The 19,797-nt window shown below is 40.9% G+C and overlaps 1 protein-coding gene across 4 annotated transcripts; it reads right to left on the reverse strand.

The window, feature by feature from the left end:
• Window positions 1-213: 213 nt before the first annotated feature.
• Window positions 214-19,749, reverse strand: PSMG2 (proteasome assembly chaperone 2). 4 transcript variants are annotated; one of them, XM_078391511.1, is made up of 8 exons: window positions 19,590-19,713; window positions 15,889-16,009; window positions 14,510-14,681; window positions 12,128-12,186; window positions 9,902-10,020; window positions 2,540-2,713; window positions 1,469-1,589; window positions 214-519 (listed from the first exon to the last, which is right to left on the reverse strand). In XM_078391511.1, exons 2-8 carry the CDS (start codon window positions 15,904-15,906, stop codon window positions 424-426), a joined length of 759 nt encoding a protein of 252 aa, XP_078247637.1. In that variant the 5' UTR covers window positions 15,907-16,009; window positions 19,590-19,713; the 3' UTR covers window positions 214-423. The 4 variants fall into 4 exon arrangements, with proteins under 4 accessions (XP_078247637.1, XP_020647406.3, XP_020647405.3 ...); XM_020791747.3 differs by lacking the exon at window positions 15,889-16,009 and having other exon boundaries at window positions 214-516; window positions 19,590-19,749; XM_020791746.3 differs by lacking the exon at window positions 15,889-16,009 and having other exon boundaries at window positions 19,590-19,749.
• Window positions 19,750-19,797: the final 48 nt, after the last annotated feature.

The following is a 19,797-nucleotide window of genomic DNA, read 5'->3' on the forward strand; positions in this document are numbered from 1 at the left end:
ATGATCACTTCAGTCTAAAACTCAGAAGTACAATCTGTTAATCAATTTCTATAAAACTCGGCCATCTAGATTTTCAAGAAAATTCTTCCTTGAACACCTTGAGTTATCTATCTATAAAGAAATAAAAGATTTGTCAGAATGAAGTGGCTGAGTATATAATCTCTTTTCATCTTTTGTGTATAAATAAATCAATGCCACCTTAATCACTTCCACTTCACTGTGCAGAATTCTTGAATTTATTCACAAGATCACCACACATGCTTCAGGCACTCTTTCTACTCCTCCATCCTTTCCAAAATAATCATCACTCTTTTAGACATTTGAAACCTGTTACATTGTATGTGGTATATCAGGAAATGCTATTGTTCATTTCAGAATTCAAAACAGAAAATGTAGGTTTTACAAAAGCCAGCAGCAAGGAATTTAAAACAAAGCAGGTGGGAGTCCGCTTCCGAAAAGTAATTTCCAGGAACTTGGTATTTTCCATCTAGAGGACTGTAGTGAACAACTGCCAGCCTGCTGTTTTAAAGAAAGAAAGAAAGAAAAAAAGAAAGAAAGAAAGAAAGAAAGAAAGAAAGAAAGAAAGAAAGAAAGAAAGAAAGAAAGAAAGAAAGAAAGAAAGAATTTAAATGATTCAATTACATTAAGCTATCAAAACACCTTTTACAGTCTTTAGCATTCAGTTAATGGCTATTAAGGCAACAATGTTCTGATGGACCTGCAGCTATCAGTCCATGTGAGCTTCAAGGAACCTGGAACCTTATAGTGCCTACACAGGGAGATCAATATAAACAAGCTTTCCTGAAAGTACTTGCTCACCTCACTACTACTTTTGCCAATGCAATCTACAGCTGCAATTTTCTTTGGATCGCAACTGCAATGACCAAAATGCTCCTGCTGATTTAAGCTTGTGTAAGGCTAATTGTGTAAATCTTAGCATCAGATTGCTACTCATTAACAAGCACCTAATTGTGTTCCTGGATATCCACGGAGGAATGCAACCTGTACCTCATTAATGAGCTGCAGTTTGCCACTAAGATTTATGCAATAAACTGGTGCGAGTTCTCTCAAACAAGCATAAATTGGCATTAGGATTCTGGTTACTGATGCAAAGCAAAAATCTTTTTGCACAGGATTGGCATAGGTTTCAAACAGGAAAGAAAGTACACATCCCAAATAATATTCTGACAGATTCTGTAACAAATACATGAGCCTCTTTCAGGAAACAAACTGACTGAAGATCAAAAAAAACCTATAAAACTACTAATCTAGGAAGCTCATCAAGAACTCACTGCCTCACATTTGATAGCATTTTTACTAAGTAACTATTATTCCTAGTAATTACTGCCTTTGGAAATAAAAAGAAAAAAGTTCCACAGAATAATGTCTACACACTGAAATAATACTACAGTTTCACTCCCCAAACTTGGGAGAAAACCTATTGCATATGTTGGTGATAAGCACTTACTTGGTTTTCAGTCAGTTTAAGCCATTCATTAAGATAATCAGCAAGCGCAAAAGCATCGGGGATATTGTCCCCCTCCGAGCAGAATTTCAGCAGGACTGCCATTGGAATTCCTTTTGAACAACTGCAATAAAAATGAAACCAGTGAAACGACTGAATAGGAAATTTCCACATAAGCACTTTTGTTTTCAGTGGCATACTGGACTTTTCCTCCAAAAGAAATATTTAAAAACATGTCCAGACCTAGCATAAGTGGGCATGAAAGTGAATTACTGTGTTTTATTATTTAGTAACCATAGTTGTATCCTTGACATAAAGTAGTATTGCTCAGTTAGGCTTTCAGCCTGGTCTTGGCCATCAAGTGCACTCTCCACAAGAGAGATTCTCAGAAAACAACTATGATAGCCATTGGAATGTTGAGAATTATGATGAGCAGTCGGAAATGGTAAGCCTAACAGAGGACCTCAAGTCGTGGAGTGCATGGCTGTAGGAGGCAGGGTTACATTACATCCAAGGGCTCCCAGACACTTTCTTTAGGTTCGGGGATTAGAATGGATCTGAGGAGAAGAGCAGAATAACAAAGAATATTTGGTAATTGCTTTCATTTATGAACGTATTATATTGCTGCTCTCACACATGGGCTAAGCCAAAATTCTTATTTTATTAAAAAGAAAAGAAAACCTCTCCATTCTAAGGAGCCTGAAGATGCATAATTGCAGCAAAGGTGCTTTGCAATATAAGAAAACATGAGCATAGCCCATGCAAGAGCATCTGGGTCAAAATTAAATTCTTAGATTGATCAGATATTTTGAAATTGGGGAACAAAATATTACTATTGTAAATATTAGCAAGAAAGGAAGAGTGGGACCAGAACACTATTAAAGAAACAGGACACTCCACAACAATGAAAAAATCTGACCACCATTAAGATGCACTGCAGAAATGGAAAAAAGGAATAACTTACAATTTGTCTGTTAAGTTTGCCGATAATGATAATGAGGATGGCAACAAGACAGAACTTCTAATCTCTTCTATCGGTCATTTTAAATACTAATTCTTTATTTCTTCACCAACCTCTCAGTGAACAACACTTTTGTGATGCCACCACCCGGGATGTGGAAGACTTTTTCATCATCATTTATACCAGGAAACGCTGCTACTCGCTCAAGTTCTCTGCCACTCAGTTTTTCCATTATACTTCCACATGTTTTCTCAATAGCAGGGGAAAGCAAATATCGCAGTGAGGTACTGTCAATAAACCATAAATTTACATTCATAAACAACAACAAAAAATTGCAATTGTAACTTTTTTAAAGCAAGTTAATTTGAATAATAGCACATTAGAATGCATCCAGTAAGTTAGCAGCAAAAGTAGGAAGTAAGCTTGCCAACCCACCAATATCCCCTTTGTCATTTTGCTATGTAAGACCTTTTCACATCTACAGTCATGGCCAAAAATATTGGCACCCTTGCAATTCTGCAGTTGCAACTGTTTTGGTACTCACATGTTCATTTCTTTGGTTTGCACTGGAACAACACAAAAAGGTAGAGAAGTCAAATCTGATACAATCCCACACAGAAACCCAAAAACGCACTGGCCAAAATTATTGGCACCCTGTCTAAATTGTAAGAAATAACTGCTTGTCAAGCATGTGATGCTCCTTTAATTTGTATTTAGACACACCTGTTGCAAGTGTGGGCAATACAGTAATCACACTTGCAACCAGTTAAGATGGAGAAAAGCTGACTCAGCCTTTGTATTATGTGTGACACTGAGCATGGAGAAAAGAATGACGTGTAAAGAGTTGTCTGTGGATTTGAGAGAACAAATTGTGGAAAAACATCGACAATCTCAAGGTTACAAGTCCATCTCCAGAGATCTTTTAAAAAAAAAAATTATTAGTTTTTCACTCTATCTACATTTGATTTGTGCTTGTCAAACATCGTGTTACATGATTTGCTTACAATTATTTGTTTTTTACATCTCAGTGTCTTCCCAGTTGTCCCTCCAAAGTCCAAACATCTTTCAAACATTCAAACCATTCATGTACGTTGTGAAGGCGAGAAGAGCAGTGTGCCGTCCTCAGGGTCACAGAGCGCGGTGACTGAAAGCGGATGTGCGGAAGGCATACTAGTAGAAATAGAGCAGGAGGAAGTGATACCTCAGAGACCAGATGAAGTGTGTTTGGCAGATGAAGGGGGGAGGAGCTGGATTTGATACTCCGGGAAGATATAAAAGGGGAAGAAAAGGCGCGCGTCTTCACTTTGACTACAGATGGAGAATTAGGAGGAACCGTGAGTCGTGGGGTGCAAACAGAACCTATGCACGACCATGAAGGGGCATCCGGGATCTTGAAGGATTTCCCTAATTTGCAGTTGGGAGGAGGGTTGTTGCCTGATCCCTCGCTAACCGGCGCAAAGGGACGTGGGTTAGACCCGTTAGAATGGACGGTGGTCGTCTAACCCAGTGGTTCTTAACCTTTGTTACTCAGATGTTTTTGAACTGCAATTCCCAGAAACCCCGGCCAGCACAGTTGGTGGTAGGGGCTTCTGGGAGTTGCAGTCCAAAACTCCTGAGTAACCCAAGGTTAACAACCAGTGGTCTAACCGAAAAACCATCCTGGAGGGAGGAGAGTGATCCCACCTAGTCCTAGTTGTGGGACGGTTTGCGCGGTACAGAGTGCCCCCCTGAGACTTCTGACCGATGGGGAGTGTTTTGGCCCAGCTCCCTTTTTAAAGATAATGGATTACCACCCGATGTTAGAGTTAAGAAGTACTGTACAATGTTTTGCCTGAAATAAGTTTATTGGACCCGTTCGATTCCGTTGAACTTAATGCTGTTAAAAATAAAGAAACAGTTGTTGAAAGTTTAGATCAGCCTCCGACTCTTTTTCCCGCATTTACAACCAGTGCGCCCCCGGCCGAAGAAGAATTCTGTTACATACGTATTTTAGTATATAATATGGCTACTATCATAATATTGCTTTCATAGTGTACAATATTCTCAAGATCTTCTAATAATATTCTTAATAAAAGTAGTTCCAGATCCATGCCCCAACCTTATAGCTAGTTTAATTTACCTAAAAAGAAAACCCACCGTATTACATCTTTACCCTGGTTAAAGCTCCCTTATTTCAATTCATTTCTCCTTTTTAATATAAAGGGTATGCTCCTTTACAATTCCCAAAGTTAAATACATACATGTTTTTCAACATTAATGGCCCCCTTCCTATTTTTCCCTTTTTCATCTTTCTAAGTAATTCCCTCTTATTTCTTTTTTCGCTTTTTGTTTCTGTCTAAGCATTCTGCCATCTTTCATGCCCTCTGAAACCATTTTGTGCATCTGATTTATCTCCACTAGATCTTTATGCACTTGGTCTATCTTCAATAGATCTTCCAGGGTTTTTTAAATTAATGTTGCTGATATTCTCCCCTTGTCTTCCCTTAATACTCTCCTCGGATCCAAGATTGAAGTTGTTTCTCTTAGGTTTTCCCCATTAATTTCCTCCAGCTCCTCTTTTGGTTGGCATACATCATCCGGCACACTCTCATTTCCTTCTTCATTATTCCCTGTCACATGTTGACTATAATTCTTCAGAAGTTCATTGAATAATTTTGCCTCTTGGTAGTGGGATCTCACTATTTCTAGTATTGTTTGAAGGGTAAATTTTGTTTCATCCCAAAATTGTCCTTGTTGTGCCAGTCTGTTCCAGCTGCCCAAGAGCTTAAGCCAAGATTCGAAGCCCTCAATCTCACAGTCCAGTTCGATGATTGTATCTGTGTCCTAATTGATCCCTGGCAAATTGATGCCAGCTAAACAGATATTCCAAGTCTCCAGAGTCAGTCCAAAGAGTCCACTCTGGCTAAATAGGCCTGAACCAAGATTTAAACTGCAAAGTACCAAGGTACAATGCAATGGTTGTATCCGCGGCCTGATGGCCTAATTCCCACAAGTTTACACCAGCTAGTCAAACACAAACACTTCTACCTCCCGGGGCAGTTTCAGAGGATCTACTTTGGCCAAATAGGCCTGAACCAAGGTTCAAAACCCCCAAATATCACAATCCAATTCAGTGTTTGTATCCATTTCCTGGTAGCCTAGTTCCCGCAATTCTGCATCGGCCAAAACTGGAATTCCAAGTCCCTGGATGTGGTTCCAAAAAGTTCACTTTAGCCCAATATACTAATTCCCAAAGTACAGTTTAAAAAGATCCACTTTAGGGTTAATTTGTCTATGTTCCAGCCAGGCATGAAAAAAATCAAAAAGAAATACAAAAACAGGTTTCCAAGCTTTAAACAGCAGTAGTGCTCAAGGTTACTGTTCCGGGCATTATGCCAAAAGACTTCAAGTAGTCAAAACATGAGATAACGGCAGACTTAACTAGTAATAACTTACGAAAAAATTTCTTAAGATTTATAATGCCAAATTATAATATTCTTAAGGTATGTTTTAAATGTATTTAAATTAGTAGTTAATGTCCCATTAATCTTTAAATTATTTTCTTTGCATCAACTATCCCTCTTTCCAGATTTTCTGCCGCTCTATGATTGATGAGATTGATAGGAGGTTCTTTTTTCTGTATATAGGAATTGTCTTCTCCCAGGGTAATCATAAGCAATTAGTTGTAAAAATATATCTCACCCAATAATAACACTGATGTTGAATGGCTGATTGTTGCTTCTCTTATTGCGGCTGCCAACGACTTGCAAGCAAGCTTCCTAGCTGCTTGTTTCTGCCCGTTGGCTGATTAGGGAGTTTCCTGGATCAAACAGGGATGACCGCTGTCCCCCCTGTGATCAACAGGCTTCCCCCCCAGTTCACCACCTCTTCGGGGTGGTTTCGACACCCTGGGGTATCCCAAACAGTTCAGAGTTCAGCCCAGGGGACAAAGCTCCATCCTCCTGCTGCTGTCTGGTCGCAGCATCAAGCCGGTCTCCATCATCTCCAGAGATCTTAATGTTCTTGTGTCCACTGTGCGCAATATCATCAAGAGGTTTACAGCCCATGGCACTGTAGCTAACCTCCCTCGAAGTGGACAGAAGAGCAAAATTACTGAAAAATAACAATGAAGGGTAGTTCAAATGGTGGATTCAGAACCCAGATTAACTTCCCAACAAATCCAAGCTGATCTGCAGAAACAGGTTTCAATAGTTTCACCTTGCACTATCTGTCGCCATCTGAATGAAAAATGATGTTATGGTAGAAGACCCAGGAGGTCACCACTGCTGACACAAAGGCATAAAACAGCAAGACTGGAGTGTGCCCAAACTTATGTGACAAAACCACAATCCTTCTGGGAGAACGTACTGTGGACAGATGAGACAAAAGTAGAGCTTTTTGGTCAAAGACATCATGGCACTGTTGACAGAAAAAGAAATGAGGCATTCAAAGAAAAGACCACAGTGCCTACAGTCAACATGATGGAGATTCAAAGATGTTTTGGGGCTGCTTTGCTGCTTCTGGCACTGGATGCCTTGACTGTGTGAAGGGTATCATGAAATCTGATGATTACCAAAGATTTGGGGGCGCAGCGTAGTGGCCAGTGTCAGAAAGCTGCATCTCCACCAGAGGTCATGGGTCTTCCAGCAGGACAATGACCCAAAACGCACTTCAAAAAGCACTCAGAAATGGTTACAAACAAAGCACTGGAGAGTTCTGAAATAGCCAGCAATGAGTCCAGATCTGAATCCCATAGAACACCTGTGGAGAGATCTCAAAACAGCAATTGGGAGAAGGCATCCTTCACATCTGAAGGCCCTGGAGCAGTTTGCAAAAGAAGAGTGGTCCAAAATTCCAGTAGAGAGGTGTAAGAAACTCATTCATGGTTACAGGAAGAGATTGATTTCAGTTATTTTTTTCCAAACAGGGTGCTACCAAATGTTAAGTTAAGGGTGCCAATAATTTTGGCCAGTGCATTTTTGGGTTTCCGTGTGGGATTGTATCAGTTTTGACTTTTCTTCTCAGTTTTTTGTGTTGTTCCAAAGCAAACCAAAGAAATGAACACGTGAGTGCCAAAATATTTGCAACTGCAACCATTTTCTGAGAGAAGGGTTGCATTTTCTGACAGAATTGCAAGGGTGCTGAAATTTTGGCCATTTACCACCACTTAGGAACTAGTATGTATGAAAGAAAAAAGAAAAACTAGTTAAATTAATTTTACCTAAAATTTGAGTTAAGATCAAAAACAAGAAGCGAGAAAGAAAGAAAGAAATCAAACGAAATGTGACAAATCTGATAAAGAAACAGAACATAATGAAATAAAGAGATAGGAATCCTGATTTCTGAAGTATCACACTGTTATTAATAATCTACAGCAGGGGTCCCCAACCCCTGGTCCGTGGCCTCAGCAGGACTGGGCCGCGGAGACAACTCTCCCACCCCCACCCCCCACATGCGCTCTCTCTCGCATGGCCACCCACACGGCCTGCCCACCCTCACACACGGGTGAGGTCTCTCATTTCTGGCCTTGATGAAAGTGGCAACATGGGCAGCAGGTGTCCAAAGGTGGCTTCATATCTAGGAGTCCTGGTTCCTAGTATTCCCCTAGATCGGGGTCTTGTCATGTCCCGTCCCAGATAGGTTGTGCTGTCTGGCCCTTTCTTGTTTCTCCCTGGCTAACTTGCCTCTTTTCTCCCTTGTTCCCATTCCCCACTCTTATGCTCCCTTCTCACCCCAATAGGATGGTTTCTGGGATCTCAGTTTTCTCCTCCTCCTTTCAGCCTCCTCCTGAGGTACCATTAGTGTTTCTCACTTGTTAGTCCAAATGCTTTCCATTCAGATCCATTCCTATCCAGGTGGGTCTTATCCTTTTCTTATTTCTACCTCGCCTGCTTCTTCTACCCCTCTCTTGGACTTCTCCTCCTGATATACCTCTCTCTCCCCCTTTTCTCCTATTACTGCCTTTTCCAACTGTTCTTTCACCACCCTCACTACTGCCTCTGCTTTCTTTAATAACCTAGCTTCCTCCTCTAATGGGGTTCCTGCCTTCACCAATGGCTCTGACCCATCTCTACCTATTTTCTCTGCCTGTCTATCTGTCCTCTGCTCTTCTCTCTCCCCCATGGGAGTACAGTGGTGCCTCGACTTACGAACATCCCAACATACAACTATTTCGAATTATGACTAGCTCCAGTCGCAAAATTTTGCTTCGACTTGCGGCTGGAGCTTCCAGTTACCAACGTGAAATTCAAATTACTAACTGTTGGTAGGCGAAGAGGCTGCTTCTTTGTAGATCTTTCACCCCAGCAGTTAGAGAGTGTGCGATTGAAAGAGACTTTGGACTGCCTGGTGAGGTAAGGTGCTGCTTTCCGCTTTTTAAAAACTGTTCTGGGTGGGTTTTGCGGTATGGGGGGGTGATATTTCTGTGCTGTGATGGGTCTTGGGGTGGTTGTTCTTTTTTTGGTTTTTCCCCATTTCTGATGGGTATTGGGGGGTTTGTTTGCTTATTGGTTTTTCCCCCCATTTCCAATGGGTCTTGGAGGGGGTTTTGGTTGCTTTTTGTTTTTTTTTTCCAATTTCAGATTTTTGCTTTGCTTTCTTTGCATTTCTGATGTGCTCTGCTTGCTTTTTCCTTTGTTTTCTTTGCATTTCTGATGTGCTTCACTTGCTTTTTCTTTGCATTTCCGATGGGTCTTGCATGCTTCCCTTCCTTTTTGCTTTGCTTTCTTTGCATTTCCGATGTGCTCTGCTTGCTTTTTCCTGTTTTCTTTGCATTTCTGATGTGCTCTGCTTGCATCACTTGCTTTTTGCTTTGTTTTCTTTGCATTTCCAATGTACTCTGCTTGCTTTTTGCTCTGCTTTCTTGCATTTCTGATGGGTCTTGCACGGTTGATTGCTTTTCTCCCCCCCCCCCCTCGGCCAGAAGGGATTAATCGTGTTTCTGATGGGTCTTGCAGTGATTTTTTTAATTATTTTTTTCTTCGGCCAGAATGGATTAATTGCATTTCAATGCATTTCAATGGGAAATGGTGCTTCAACTTACGACCATTTCGAGTTACGACTGGAGTTCCAGAACCAATTAAGCTCATAAGTCGAGGCACCACTGTACTCGCCTTTCTTACCATCCAAAATGTCCCCACCAGGGGTGTCTATGGGCTTCTCCTGTCTCTTGGTAGGAAAGGACAGCACTTGAGCCAGGACAGTATCGGGCTGGCCATCCTCTTCAGTCAGTTCAATCCATTTCATGGTATGAGATACCCAGTGAAGCTAACATGATAGCATATTCAACTACCACATTTAGATTAAATTCCATGTTACAAACAATCTATACCATAATTACCTACAGAGGTAAGAAATAAACAAATTCAGAACTAGTTATATGTCAGCTAAATTTTCAGCATTTTTGGGCAACATATGTTAAAACGTGAATAAGAAAAAAAATGTAAGAGTTAAGTGCACACACGTGATGTGTAAGTATATCACATACACAGCCTTACCCATGAAGCTGTTGATCATTACATCGGTAAGCATAACTGCTGGACAAAACAGCAATTTTGGCAAATCCACAAATTTTCACCCATGATAGAAGCTTTTGACAGAACGTCCTATATTTATTCTTCAACAGCAAGAGGAAAAAGACTTTAGAATTCTGCATTAACTGACAAAGTTGACTATTCAGTACTTTAATGTTTTGGTATTTTAAGAATTATGTAAGGATATACAGTATATCTTTCAGCTATTCAGTTTTGTGGCCTTAAAACAGATTTTAAGTGATGACATTATCTTTCAAACACTTATTAAAATATAACATCAAATCCTATATGTTTAGCAAACCAATTACTGAAGCAATGCCTGACAGAAAGGGATATAAAGTAATTAATAACCCAAAACACATGTTATATATTTAATCTTAGCAATCACATTGGCATAATTCAAAAACAGGGTGGTTCTACAATTAGGCAGTGAGGCAGGTGATTCTGGCAATAGATTCTGGGACTGAAATCTTGTTGAAAAGTGCAAAAAAAGCTCACAATTTTCAGTCCATTGCTCACTGACAAATAAAAAGTCTGCACCATGGTTCCTGGAGGTACATGTGCTGGTATGTTGCATGTATGGGCACTCCCAAGAATCACCATGGGGAGTTTTTATTTGCCAGTTAGGAACAGACTGAAAGCTATAAATTTTCTTATACTAAGTAACAGGATTTCAGTCTTGTGTGTCATAAAAAGGTCAGCAAACTGTAGTTATTTCATTTGTGATTACTGTACTCATACTGCCAGGAGGTTAAGTAAATGCTTATGAGATTTGTGCCTCATATGTTAAAAAAATTTTTTTGGGTGGCTTTGAGTATTATTTACTAAGCTCCTTGATGGGGGCTAGAGGGAACGTACATTGCTGTTCTGACTCAGGCAGCAAAATATTTGTCCTGCAAAGGACAATAGTGAAAGAAGTGACTCGTGTACAGAATAAAGCTTGTTATGGCATAAGAAGCATCATGAAGAAATCAGTTAACTGCTGTGCACTGCTTTGAGGAAAATGTAATAAACGGAACACTATATCAATATTTCCACTGCCTGTTTTGAACTGTACTGCAATAACATAATGTCCTAACCTTCTTGTTCTAATCTCTGTTTCCCAAATGAGTAATTCCCAAACAAATATATTGGACACTGAAGCCCTAGGAAACAGGCATGTACAGTAGGACCTTTCTATCCATGGGATCAATATCTCCTGATTCATTTATCTGCTGCCTGAAAATACAAAATAAAAAACCTCAGAAATACATATTTGCACATATTTCCGGGGTGTATTTATCAGAACTGGCCACTAGAGAGAACAGAGACTATGCAATGTACAACATCTGCGTTTTTATGGATCTGCAAAAGGGAGCCTTAACAACGATCTCCCCCAGATATCAGAGTCCTACTGTATCTCAAACAAAATTCATGCCCAGATTTCTTTTCACAGGGAATGTTTTCTGTGAATACAAAAAGTTAGAAAATTGGATCTGATAGAAGTATAAGACTCCAACCCTATACTCACTTACTTGGAAGTAAGTTTCATTTAAAAGTACACTATTGTAGGACTGTACTACATCTGCCATCATCCAAAAATCATTATACAGTGACCTTAAAGTGTCAAAGTTGATGGCCATCAATTTGAACAATCATAATCTAGGTTATAATTTATGCATCATTTCAACAGCCTAGCCTTATTCAGTTGTTACTAAAGGATGTGTACTCTGCAAACTGTGACGGCAGTGCTTCAGCTCTACACCCCTGTGCCAAGGCCTTCAGGCACAAAAGTTAGTGTCTGAAAAGAGAGAGGCTGTTTGGCCCATGTAGGCTCTCCATCTGAATCTGAATCCTTTTGTTTTCTGCCTCACAAGGACAGCCTACATGAATAGAACAGCCTCTTGCTCCTGCACGATGAAGGCATGTGAAATACACACTCTTTAATAACACTGAACAGGACAAAATAGTAACCACTGTCAATCTTAAAGTTACCTCTTAACATTTAAGAGTCTGCCAGATTCTTCAATGAATTTTTAAAACTATATTTGTGTTACTATCTAACTGGACTTGGGTCCTTCTCAGATATAGTTAATGACATACTGTACTTCACAGAACAATCTTGGAAGACATTTTTTCCAATGATCAGGTTTCACTTTGAAATGCAATAACGTAGCATACAGTATGTTACTATGCAACTGATATACACACCTTGATGAATGGAGATCTGATTTGTAGAACAACCAGTTTTTTAGAAGGTACTGAATACACTGAAGGAAGGAATAGACAGAATATCAAAACCTATTTTAAATTACATTCTCATGCTAACAGCAATTTCAGGCAATGTAATATGGATCCACAGGTGATGTACAATTACACCTTGGAGCAATTTTGACAATGTCATGAATAATAACAAAGAATATACTGGTTTTGCATCTTAATATACTGAGAACATCAGAGAAAGAACATTATAGCAATACTCAATAAAGTAGAAATCAATTTTATTTTATATTATTCTATAGTTCTATATAGATTTCTGAATTCTTCCCATTCTGAACCACAATAGCATAAGGAATTACTTGAGAAAAATGTGTCTAATCACACAGGTTTCTCTACCAAAAATGATGTTCGTCAGAGGCCAAACTTTTAAAATGTTACTTTGGATGACAAATAACCATTGAGCATAAACATAATTTGTCAGTTTCACTCAGTTTGGAAATGGTGGTTCTCACTGAAAACGTAACAAAAACTGTCATCCATGAGCTCACTTAAATTTTCTAAAGTGAGTAGGACCCCCTAATCCACAGGATCAATACCCACTGATTCACTTATTCACGGTCTGATAATATTAAAAACATTAAAATAAAAAAATCCAGAAAAAACTATTTTCACATGTATTATCAGAACTTTTCATTAGACAGAGCCAGAAACTGTGCTATGAAGTGCAGAAATATGGTCTCTGACAACCTCTAATGGCCAGTTCTAGAAATGCATGTGAAAATAGTTTTTTTCTGTTATTTTTTTCCCTTTTACCATGCTATCTGTCTGTCGTGTTCACTATTATCTACAGTTTTCAGTATCCATGTGGGGCTTGGAACCAATCCCCAGTGGATATGGGGGTTATACTGTAATAATCCAAAATTAAGCAGAACTGTTAACATGAATATACAATTATTTAAGCCATCCCAACAGTTACTTATATATACCCACCTTTAGCTCAAGAATGAGTAATATACTTCAGCATCCAATGACAGTGGAATGTAGATTTTCCTTCTCACTTGAACCCCCCAAAGCAGCATTCCCTGACACTAGGAACTTACTCCAGAATAAATTTTCAAGGTGTGGGAGGAAGGCATAGTTGTCAATTCTGTCTGAAGCAGTGGAATCCAACAGAAGTGCCCTTTTGAATCCTGACATCAGCCAAGTTTGACTATCAGTCAAGAGCTATTGCTATAGTGAATTCCACATGGAAAAACTTTGATATATACACAGAGAGTCAAATGAGATATCTGAAAATGTTTTTGCATGGAAAATCTTGAGTCATCTCAATTACAGGTTGCGGCGATCACCCTGCTTTAGCTCAAGTAGGAGCTTATTTGCATATACCAATGGGAGCTGTTGAGAGGCGGAGCCAGAGAAACCAGAAGGGAGGGGTGAGTCAGAGAGAGAAGGAGGAGTTTAGAGAGTTCAGTCAGTGAGAGTCAGAGATGAGAGTCTGAAGTAGAAGTTAGTCTGTGGTAGGTAGGGTGGCAGCGTTAGGAGTTAAAGGAGGCAGTTAAGAATGTGGAACTTATAGAGAACTAAGAGAGTTAATAGTGAAACAAGTTATAACTAATCTAATGAATACAGTACATTCAAGTCTGTGAAGAACCTGTTTAAGCAAACTAATCAATAAACCTGTATTTTTCAACTTTATACTCAGTCTAATTAAAGTGTGTTGACAGAGATCAAGTTGTGGCAGCGAGGTGAAGGACGTGTTGGGATACTTGCATGAGCTCTGTTTTGGGTGAAACAAGCAGGGGCCACGGGGTAAACGTCACACAGGTGCTCTTTCCTGATATCATTTACTACAAATGACCAAAAATACACTGCTGTATTCACATGAACTGCTGCTGGAAAGCATCAGTTATAATTAAGGAAGTAGAAGTTTGGATCCTATTTCTTGACCATGGTTGTTGTTGTTATGTGCCACCAAGTCACTTCTGACTTACAACAACCACCTTAAACTAAAAGGAGTCTTTCCTCAAATTGCAACATTCACCTGTCCTAGAACTGGGAGGGGATTAATAATAGCTACCTTCATAGAGATAAACTGGGTAAAAGTGACTGGGTATTTTTCTATCTCTAGTTCTACAAGGGCTACAGAATTATTTAGAAAAGCAAAAAAGCAAGCTGGGAATCTGATCCAGAGGATTGTCCAGATTAGCAGCTTGGTTAGAACCCGGACAAAATCTGTAAAGCTGGGTAATATCACAACATTAACATGAAATTACCCCAAAAAGTAGGATTGGCTAGATCAAGCATACTATAAAAATAAAACATAAATTAAGACACACCTGAGAGTGCTTTGGCAAGATTGGTTATAGTACATACCTTCAGAATTTATACATAGCTCTGCTGCATTCTCTTCTGTTGTTGCATATGGGTTATTTCCAATCATTGGCACAAGACAATCGGTATAAAAATAACCAATTTTGGACATGCCAAGTGTGCAAATTACTAAATCTACAGCCAGCTGGCCAACATTCCCAACTGATACCGCTGGCTGAAATGAAACAACAGATGTGCATGAGTTGTATAATCTCAACTAGTTTACTGATTCTGATTTTAATTTTCACTTGCGTTCAAAAGCTAACTATATGAAGTTGTCAAGACTGACACTTACTCACCATTTCTACAGCTACTTATATCTGCAGCATGTTTCAGTAGCCAAAGTGATATACCAGTGAATGAACTAAGGAATAACTTGAAAATCTAACCATTAAGAACTGTTCCTTTTGCAATGATAAAATTGTATGCAATTATATGTTTATTATTAAATCAAAAAGAAACAATCTGCTTTTTTTCAGAGGATGATGTTTTAATCAAACTTTAAATCAAAAGTTATAACCCTATGATCAACTCTGCTGGATCTGACACATGGTCTATCTAGACCAGTATCCTGTTGTCAAAGGGTCAGGTAGAGGCTTTGAAGAAACATAAAAACAGAATTTAAAACAATCTTCTCCCACTGTATACATTGTAACAGCTAGCATCCTTTCTATACTTAGGAACCACATTTACATTAACAGCTACCCTGTTTCACCGAAAATAAGACCTAACCAGAAAATAAGCCCTAGTATGATTTTTCAGGATGCTCATAAGCCCTACCCTAAAAATAAGCCCATTAAGTGAAACCCCACCCTCCACCATTGTGCAGCAACTAGAAGAGAATGACATGACTGTATTTGAATAAATGTAGATTGTTGTACATGAAAAAATAAAACATTCCCTGAAAATAAGCCCTAATGTGTTTTTTGGAGCAAAAATTAATATAAGACTGTCTTATTTTCGGGGGGGAATGGTAGTAATATTTTCAGTACAATCATACCAATGGGAAATGGAGAGGTTACTTACCTGTAACCATGGTTCTTCAAGTGGTACTCTGTGAATGCACACAAATGGGTTAAACTGCTCCTGCGCAAGACTTTTTGGAATATTCTAGAGATAAAATAAGTGGCCGATAGAACGTTTCCCCATGTTGTGCATGCCGTGTCTGCCCGTGGTACCTCAGTTCTGAACATCTGCTGCTGTCATAGCTCTGAAAATTACGAAACTCTAGACAACCTGTGACGGACAGCAGGGAGGCTGGGCGGGATGTGTGGATTCATAGAGTACCTCTCGAAAAACCATGGTTACAGGTAAATAACCTCTCTTTCTTCTTTGTGGTCTCTGTGAATGCACATGAATGGGTGATTAGCAAGCTCACTTACCGGCAGGAGGGCCGTCATCCTAAAACTGAAGTGAACACAGCCCTTCCAAAACTTGCTTCCTTTTTGGCTCTGACATCCAGTCTGTAATGTGTCACAAAGGTTGATGGTGTAGACCAAGTAGCTGATTGACAAATGTCAAAGACTTCAATGTCACAAAGCCAAGCAGTAGAGGTAGCTACAGCTCTAGTGGAATGTGCCTTCAATACATCTGGATATTCACTTGCCAATCAGTTCACAGACTAAAGCAATAGCAGAAACTATCCATCTAGAAACTGTCTGAGAAGAAACCAGACAACCTTTTTGAGGACCGTGGAAGCAAAGAAACAGTCTAGGAGATTTGCGGAATTCCTTAGTTCTAGAAATATAAAAGGCCAAAGCCCGACAAGCATCAAGGGAATGGAGCATGCACTCAATATTGGAAGAGGGGTTAGGAAACAACGTTGGGAGGATCAAAGGCTGATTAACATGAAAACTCGAAATCACCTAAGAGAGGAATGACACATCAGGATATGTCATTGTCAGGGTGAAATTTTATATATGGTGCATAAGACTACAGTGCAGCTAACTCACTTGCCCTCCGTGCAGATGTAACAGCCACAAGAAGCAAAGTCTTAAGAGAAAGAAGTTTTAGAGGAGTAGAAGCCATAGGTTCAAAAAGTCTGAAGTGCAAAACAGTCTGAAGAGATCATTGAGGGATTTGAGGCCTTACAGGTGGACGAATGTTGCACAAACTCTGAAGGAACCTCTTCACAGTCGGGTGCGAGAATAAGCGGGAAGCGTCTGAACCCAAAGGCTGATAAGAAACAATGGCTGAAATATAAACCTTCAGTGTAGAATGCACCAGCCCTATATCAAACAAATAATGCAGGAAAGCAAGAAGAGTGTCTAATGAAGCTGGAACCGCCATAAAACCTCTGGACACAGCAAACGTGGTAAAAACGGACCACTTATAAGAATATAACAATTTGGTTGAAGGCTTCCTAGCCCTGTCCAACACTTCCTTTATACTGGGAGAATCCTCCATACTGTGCGATGGAGAGACTAAATGTTGGGGTGACAGACCTTGCCTCCATCAAGAGTTAGGAGGAATGGTTGGGAAGACAGTCTTAGGAAATCGGATGCAATGGTCTTGAGGGTGGTAAACCATGGTTGCTGAAGCCACCATGGTGCTACCAAGATGGCATTGGCTCGCAACTGGCGGATCCTGAAAATTGTCTGTTGAATGAGAGGGATAGGATAAAAAAGATAGAGAAGGTCAGCATCCCAAGTCACCATGAAGGCATCGCCCAAATAACCAGTGCCTCTCCCTGTTCAAGAACAAAACTTTAAGTACTTTGCGTTGATCTGAGTAGCAAAGATGTCGATGGCCAGTGTGCCCCACCTGTTGCAGATATGGGCGAACACAGAGTCGTTGAGAACACACTCATGACTTTGAGTGGTCAGGTGGCTCAGGTAATTGGCCACATCGTTGTCCTCCGTCGATACATGGATGGCGATCGGAAATATGTGGTGATCGTAGCACCACTCCCACAGTTGGATCGCTAAGTATAGAAGGGACAAAGAGTGAGTGCCTCCCTGCTTATTTATGTAATACAGAGTGGTCATGTTGTCCATAGCCACATGCACTCCATGACTGACCACTAGAGGATAGAAAGCACGAAGAGCCTTGATTACTGCCAACATCTCAAGAAGATTGATGTGTAGCAACTTCTCTGAGTTGGACCATACAGCATGGATCTTGTGAACGCCCCAACCCGTCGGGCTGGCGTCCATCATAATCTGGACTGTCAGCTGAAGGGGCCTAAAGGGTCAGTCAATTAGAAGATGCGGCACGAAAGCCCACCACATCAGTTGACTTGCTAACGCTGGAGTCACATGGAGGCATTTGGCATGGTTGTCTAACAGAGGATTGAACTGAGACAGGTACCACGCCTACAGAGAGCGCATCTTCAATCGAGCGTGAGGAAGAGTAGAAGAGCATGAGGAAGAGCAGCCATTAAGGCCTAAAAGATGCTGTGTGTGATGAGCAGAAACCCTGGTGTATGGGCAGAATGGATGAATAGCCCAACTCAATTTGTAAATCCTTTCGGAAGGAAGGAAAATCCTGGCTCTCTTGGAGTCCAAAACCGCGTCAATGTAGTCCATGGTCTGAGATGGTTGAAGATGGGACTTTGGAAAGTTGACCTGGAGGCCTAGATCTGCCAGAATTTATAGAGCAAAATTTGTATCTTCTTGTGCCTTGGTGTAAGAGCCAGCGATGATCAACCAGTCGTCTATATAAGGAAAGACCATCATATTGTGCAGACGCAGGTAGACTGCTACTGGAGCTAAACACTTTGTGAAGGTCCTTGGAGCAGTGGCAAGCCTGAATGGTAGGGCACAGAACTGGTACACTGACTCCACGAAGACAAAGCAGAGATATTTGCGATGATGCTCGTGGATGGAAATATGAAGAGGCCATAAAATATGGTGGGAACAGGGAAAGGAGAGGGGAAAGGAAAAAGAGGAAAGGACTCATGGGGAATGTTAAGGATTGCAGTCCAAGATCAAAAGACGAGAAGACAAAATACCAAAGTATCAAGATAAAGTCCGTAAAATCGCACACAGTAACCAGTCCAAAGGTCAAACACCAGACACAACAACAGTAGCCAATCCAAAATGCAAGAAATACTCCAGAGATCAGAAAAAATGTAGTCAAGAAAACAGGCCAGGATCAAAACCAGAAAACTTTGAAAGATTTGGAAACAGCTTTAGGCATCGCAAAAGAGTCCAATTGCAGTGGCGGCAAAAAGGAACGGAGGTACCACGGGTGGGTGGGGTATGTGCAACACAGGGAAACGTTCTATTGGTCAGTTACTTTAACTCTAGAATATTCCGAAGAGTCCGGCGCAGGCACAGTTTAACCCATTTGTGTGCACAGAGACCACGAAGAAGAATCATACTTAGTGAGCCTCAAAAATGGTTAGAACTGGGGCAATAAATTTAATAATAATCTTGAGAACTGCAGAGCTGGCAGGAACCCTATGGATCATCGACTCCAGCCCCTGCCCAGAAGGCACAGTATGGGACTCTTTAATGGGACAATAACGTTATTATTGGTAACTGCTAAAGAAGGAAACCCTGTTATTGTGGGTCTTCTCCTAGGCTTTGAACCTGCCCGAGATGAAGCTGTCTTACATGTACAGGGCAGGGGTTTTGTTTTGTTTTGTTTGTGCTGGGTGTGATCTTACAAATGAGAACAATATACTCGACACACGAGCAATACTTCCCCTACCCCCGATACTGCAGGAGTTGACGCAACTCCCATCACTTCCAGCCAACATAATCACTGGTAAAGAGTGAAGGGAAATTTGCAGTGATAAAAACATCTGGAGAACCACACATTCCATAACCGTTTTCAATTGTTAAATAGATGTAATACAAAGATACTTAACTCCTCGTCTTTCTCCTCCCTATTTTTTTTTTTGCCCGCCGCCCGCCTCGCTCTTTTCCAAATCCCTTCTCTTTCTCCCCCATTACTCCTCAGAATTGGGGCAGAAGAGATTCCCGCCCATGTCCTCCCTTCGGCCGACTGACTTGAGAAGTCAGTGACCGGCGATCACGGCTCAGAAAACCCGCGCGTCGTTCGGCCGTTCGCCTAGGCGGCGGCGAAAGCATTTCTAGCCAGCTTTCCTGCAGGCCGGAAAGGAATGCTCGGTTACCATGAGGAGCGTGAAGCCCTTGAGGTCAGGGGGCGCGCGGCCCTGGCAGGCAACGAACATCCCGGCGGGGGAGGGGAGGGCGAGGCTAGGACTGGGGCGCCCTCCGTGTCCAGGGAAGCGGGCGCACGCGCTGAGGAAGGGGCGGTTCAATTTGCGTCACCCCTCCAGTCCCGCCCCGCCCCTCCGCAGCAACGGATGGGGTCCTTTT

Source organism: Pogona vitticeps, chromosome 4 (assembly GCF_051106095.1).
Source record: "Pogona vitticeps strain Pit_001003342236 chromosome 4, PviZW2.1, whole genome shotgun sequence".
In the NCBI taxonomy this organism is placed as follows: domain Eukaryota; kingdom Metazoa; phylum Chordata; class Lepidosauria; order Squamata; family Agamidae; genus Pogona; species Pogona vitticeps.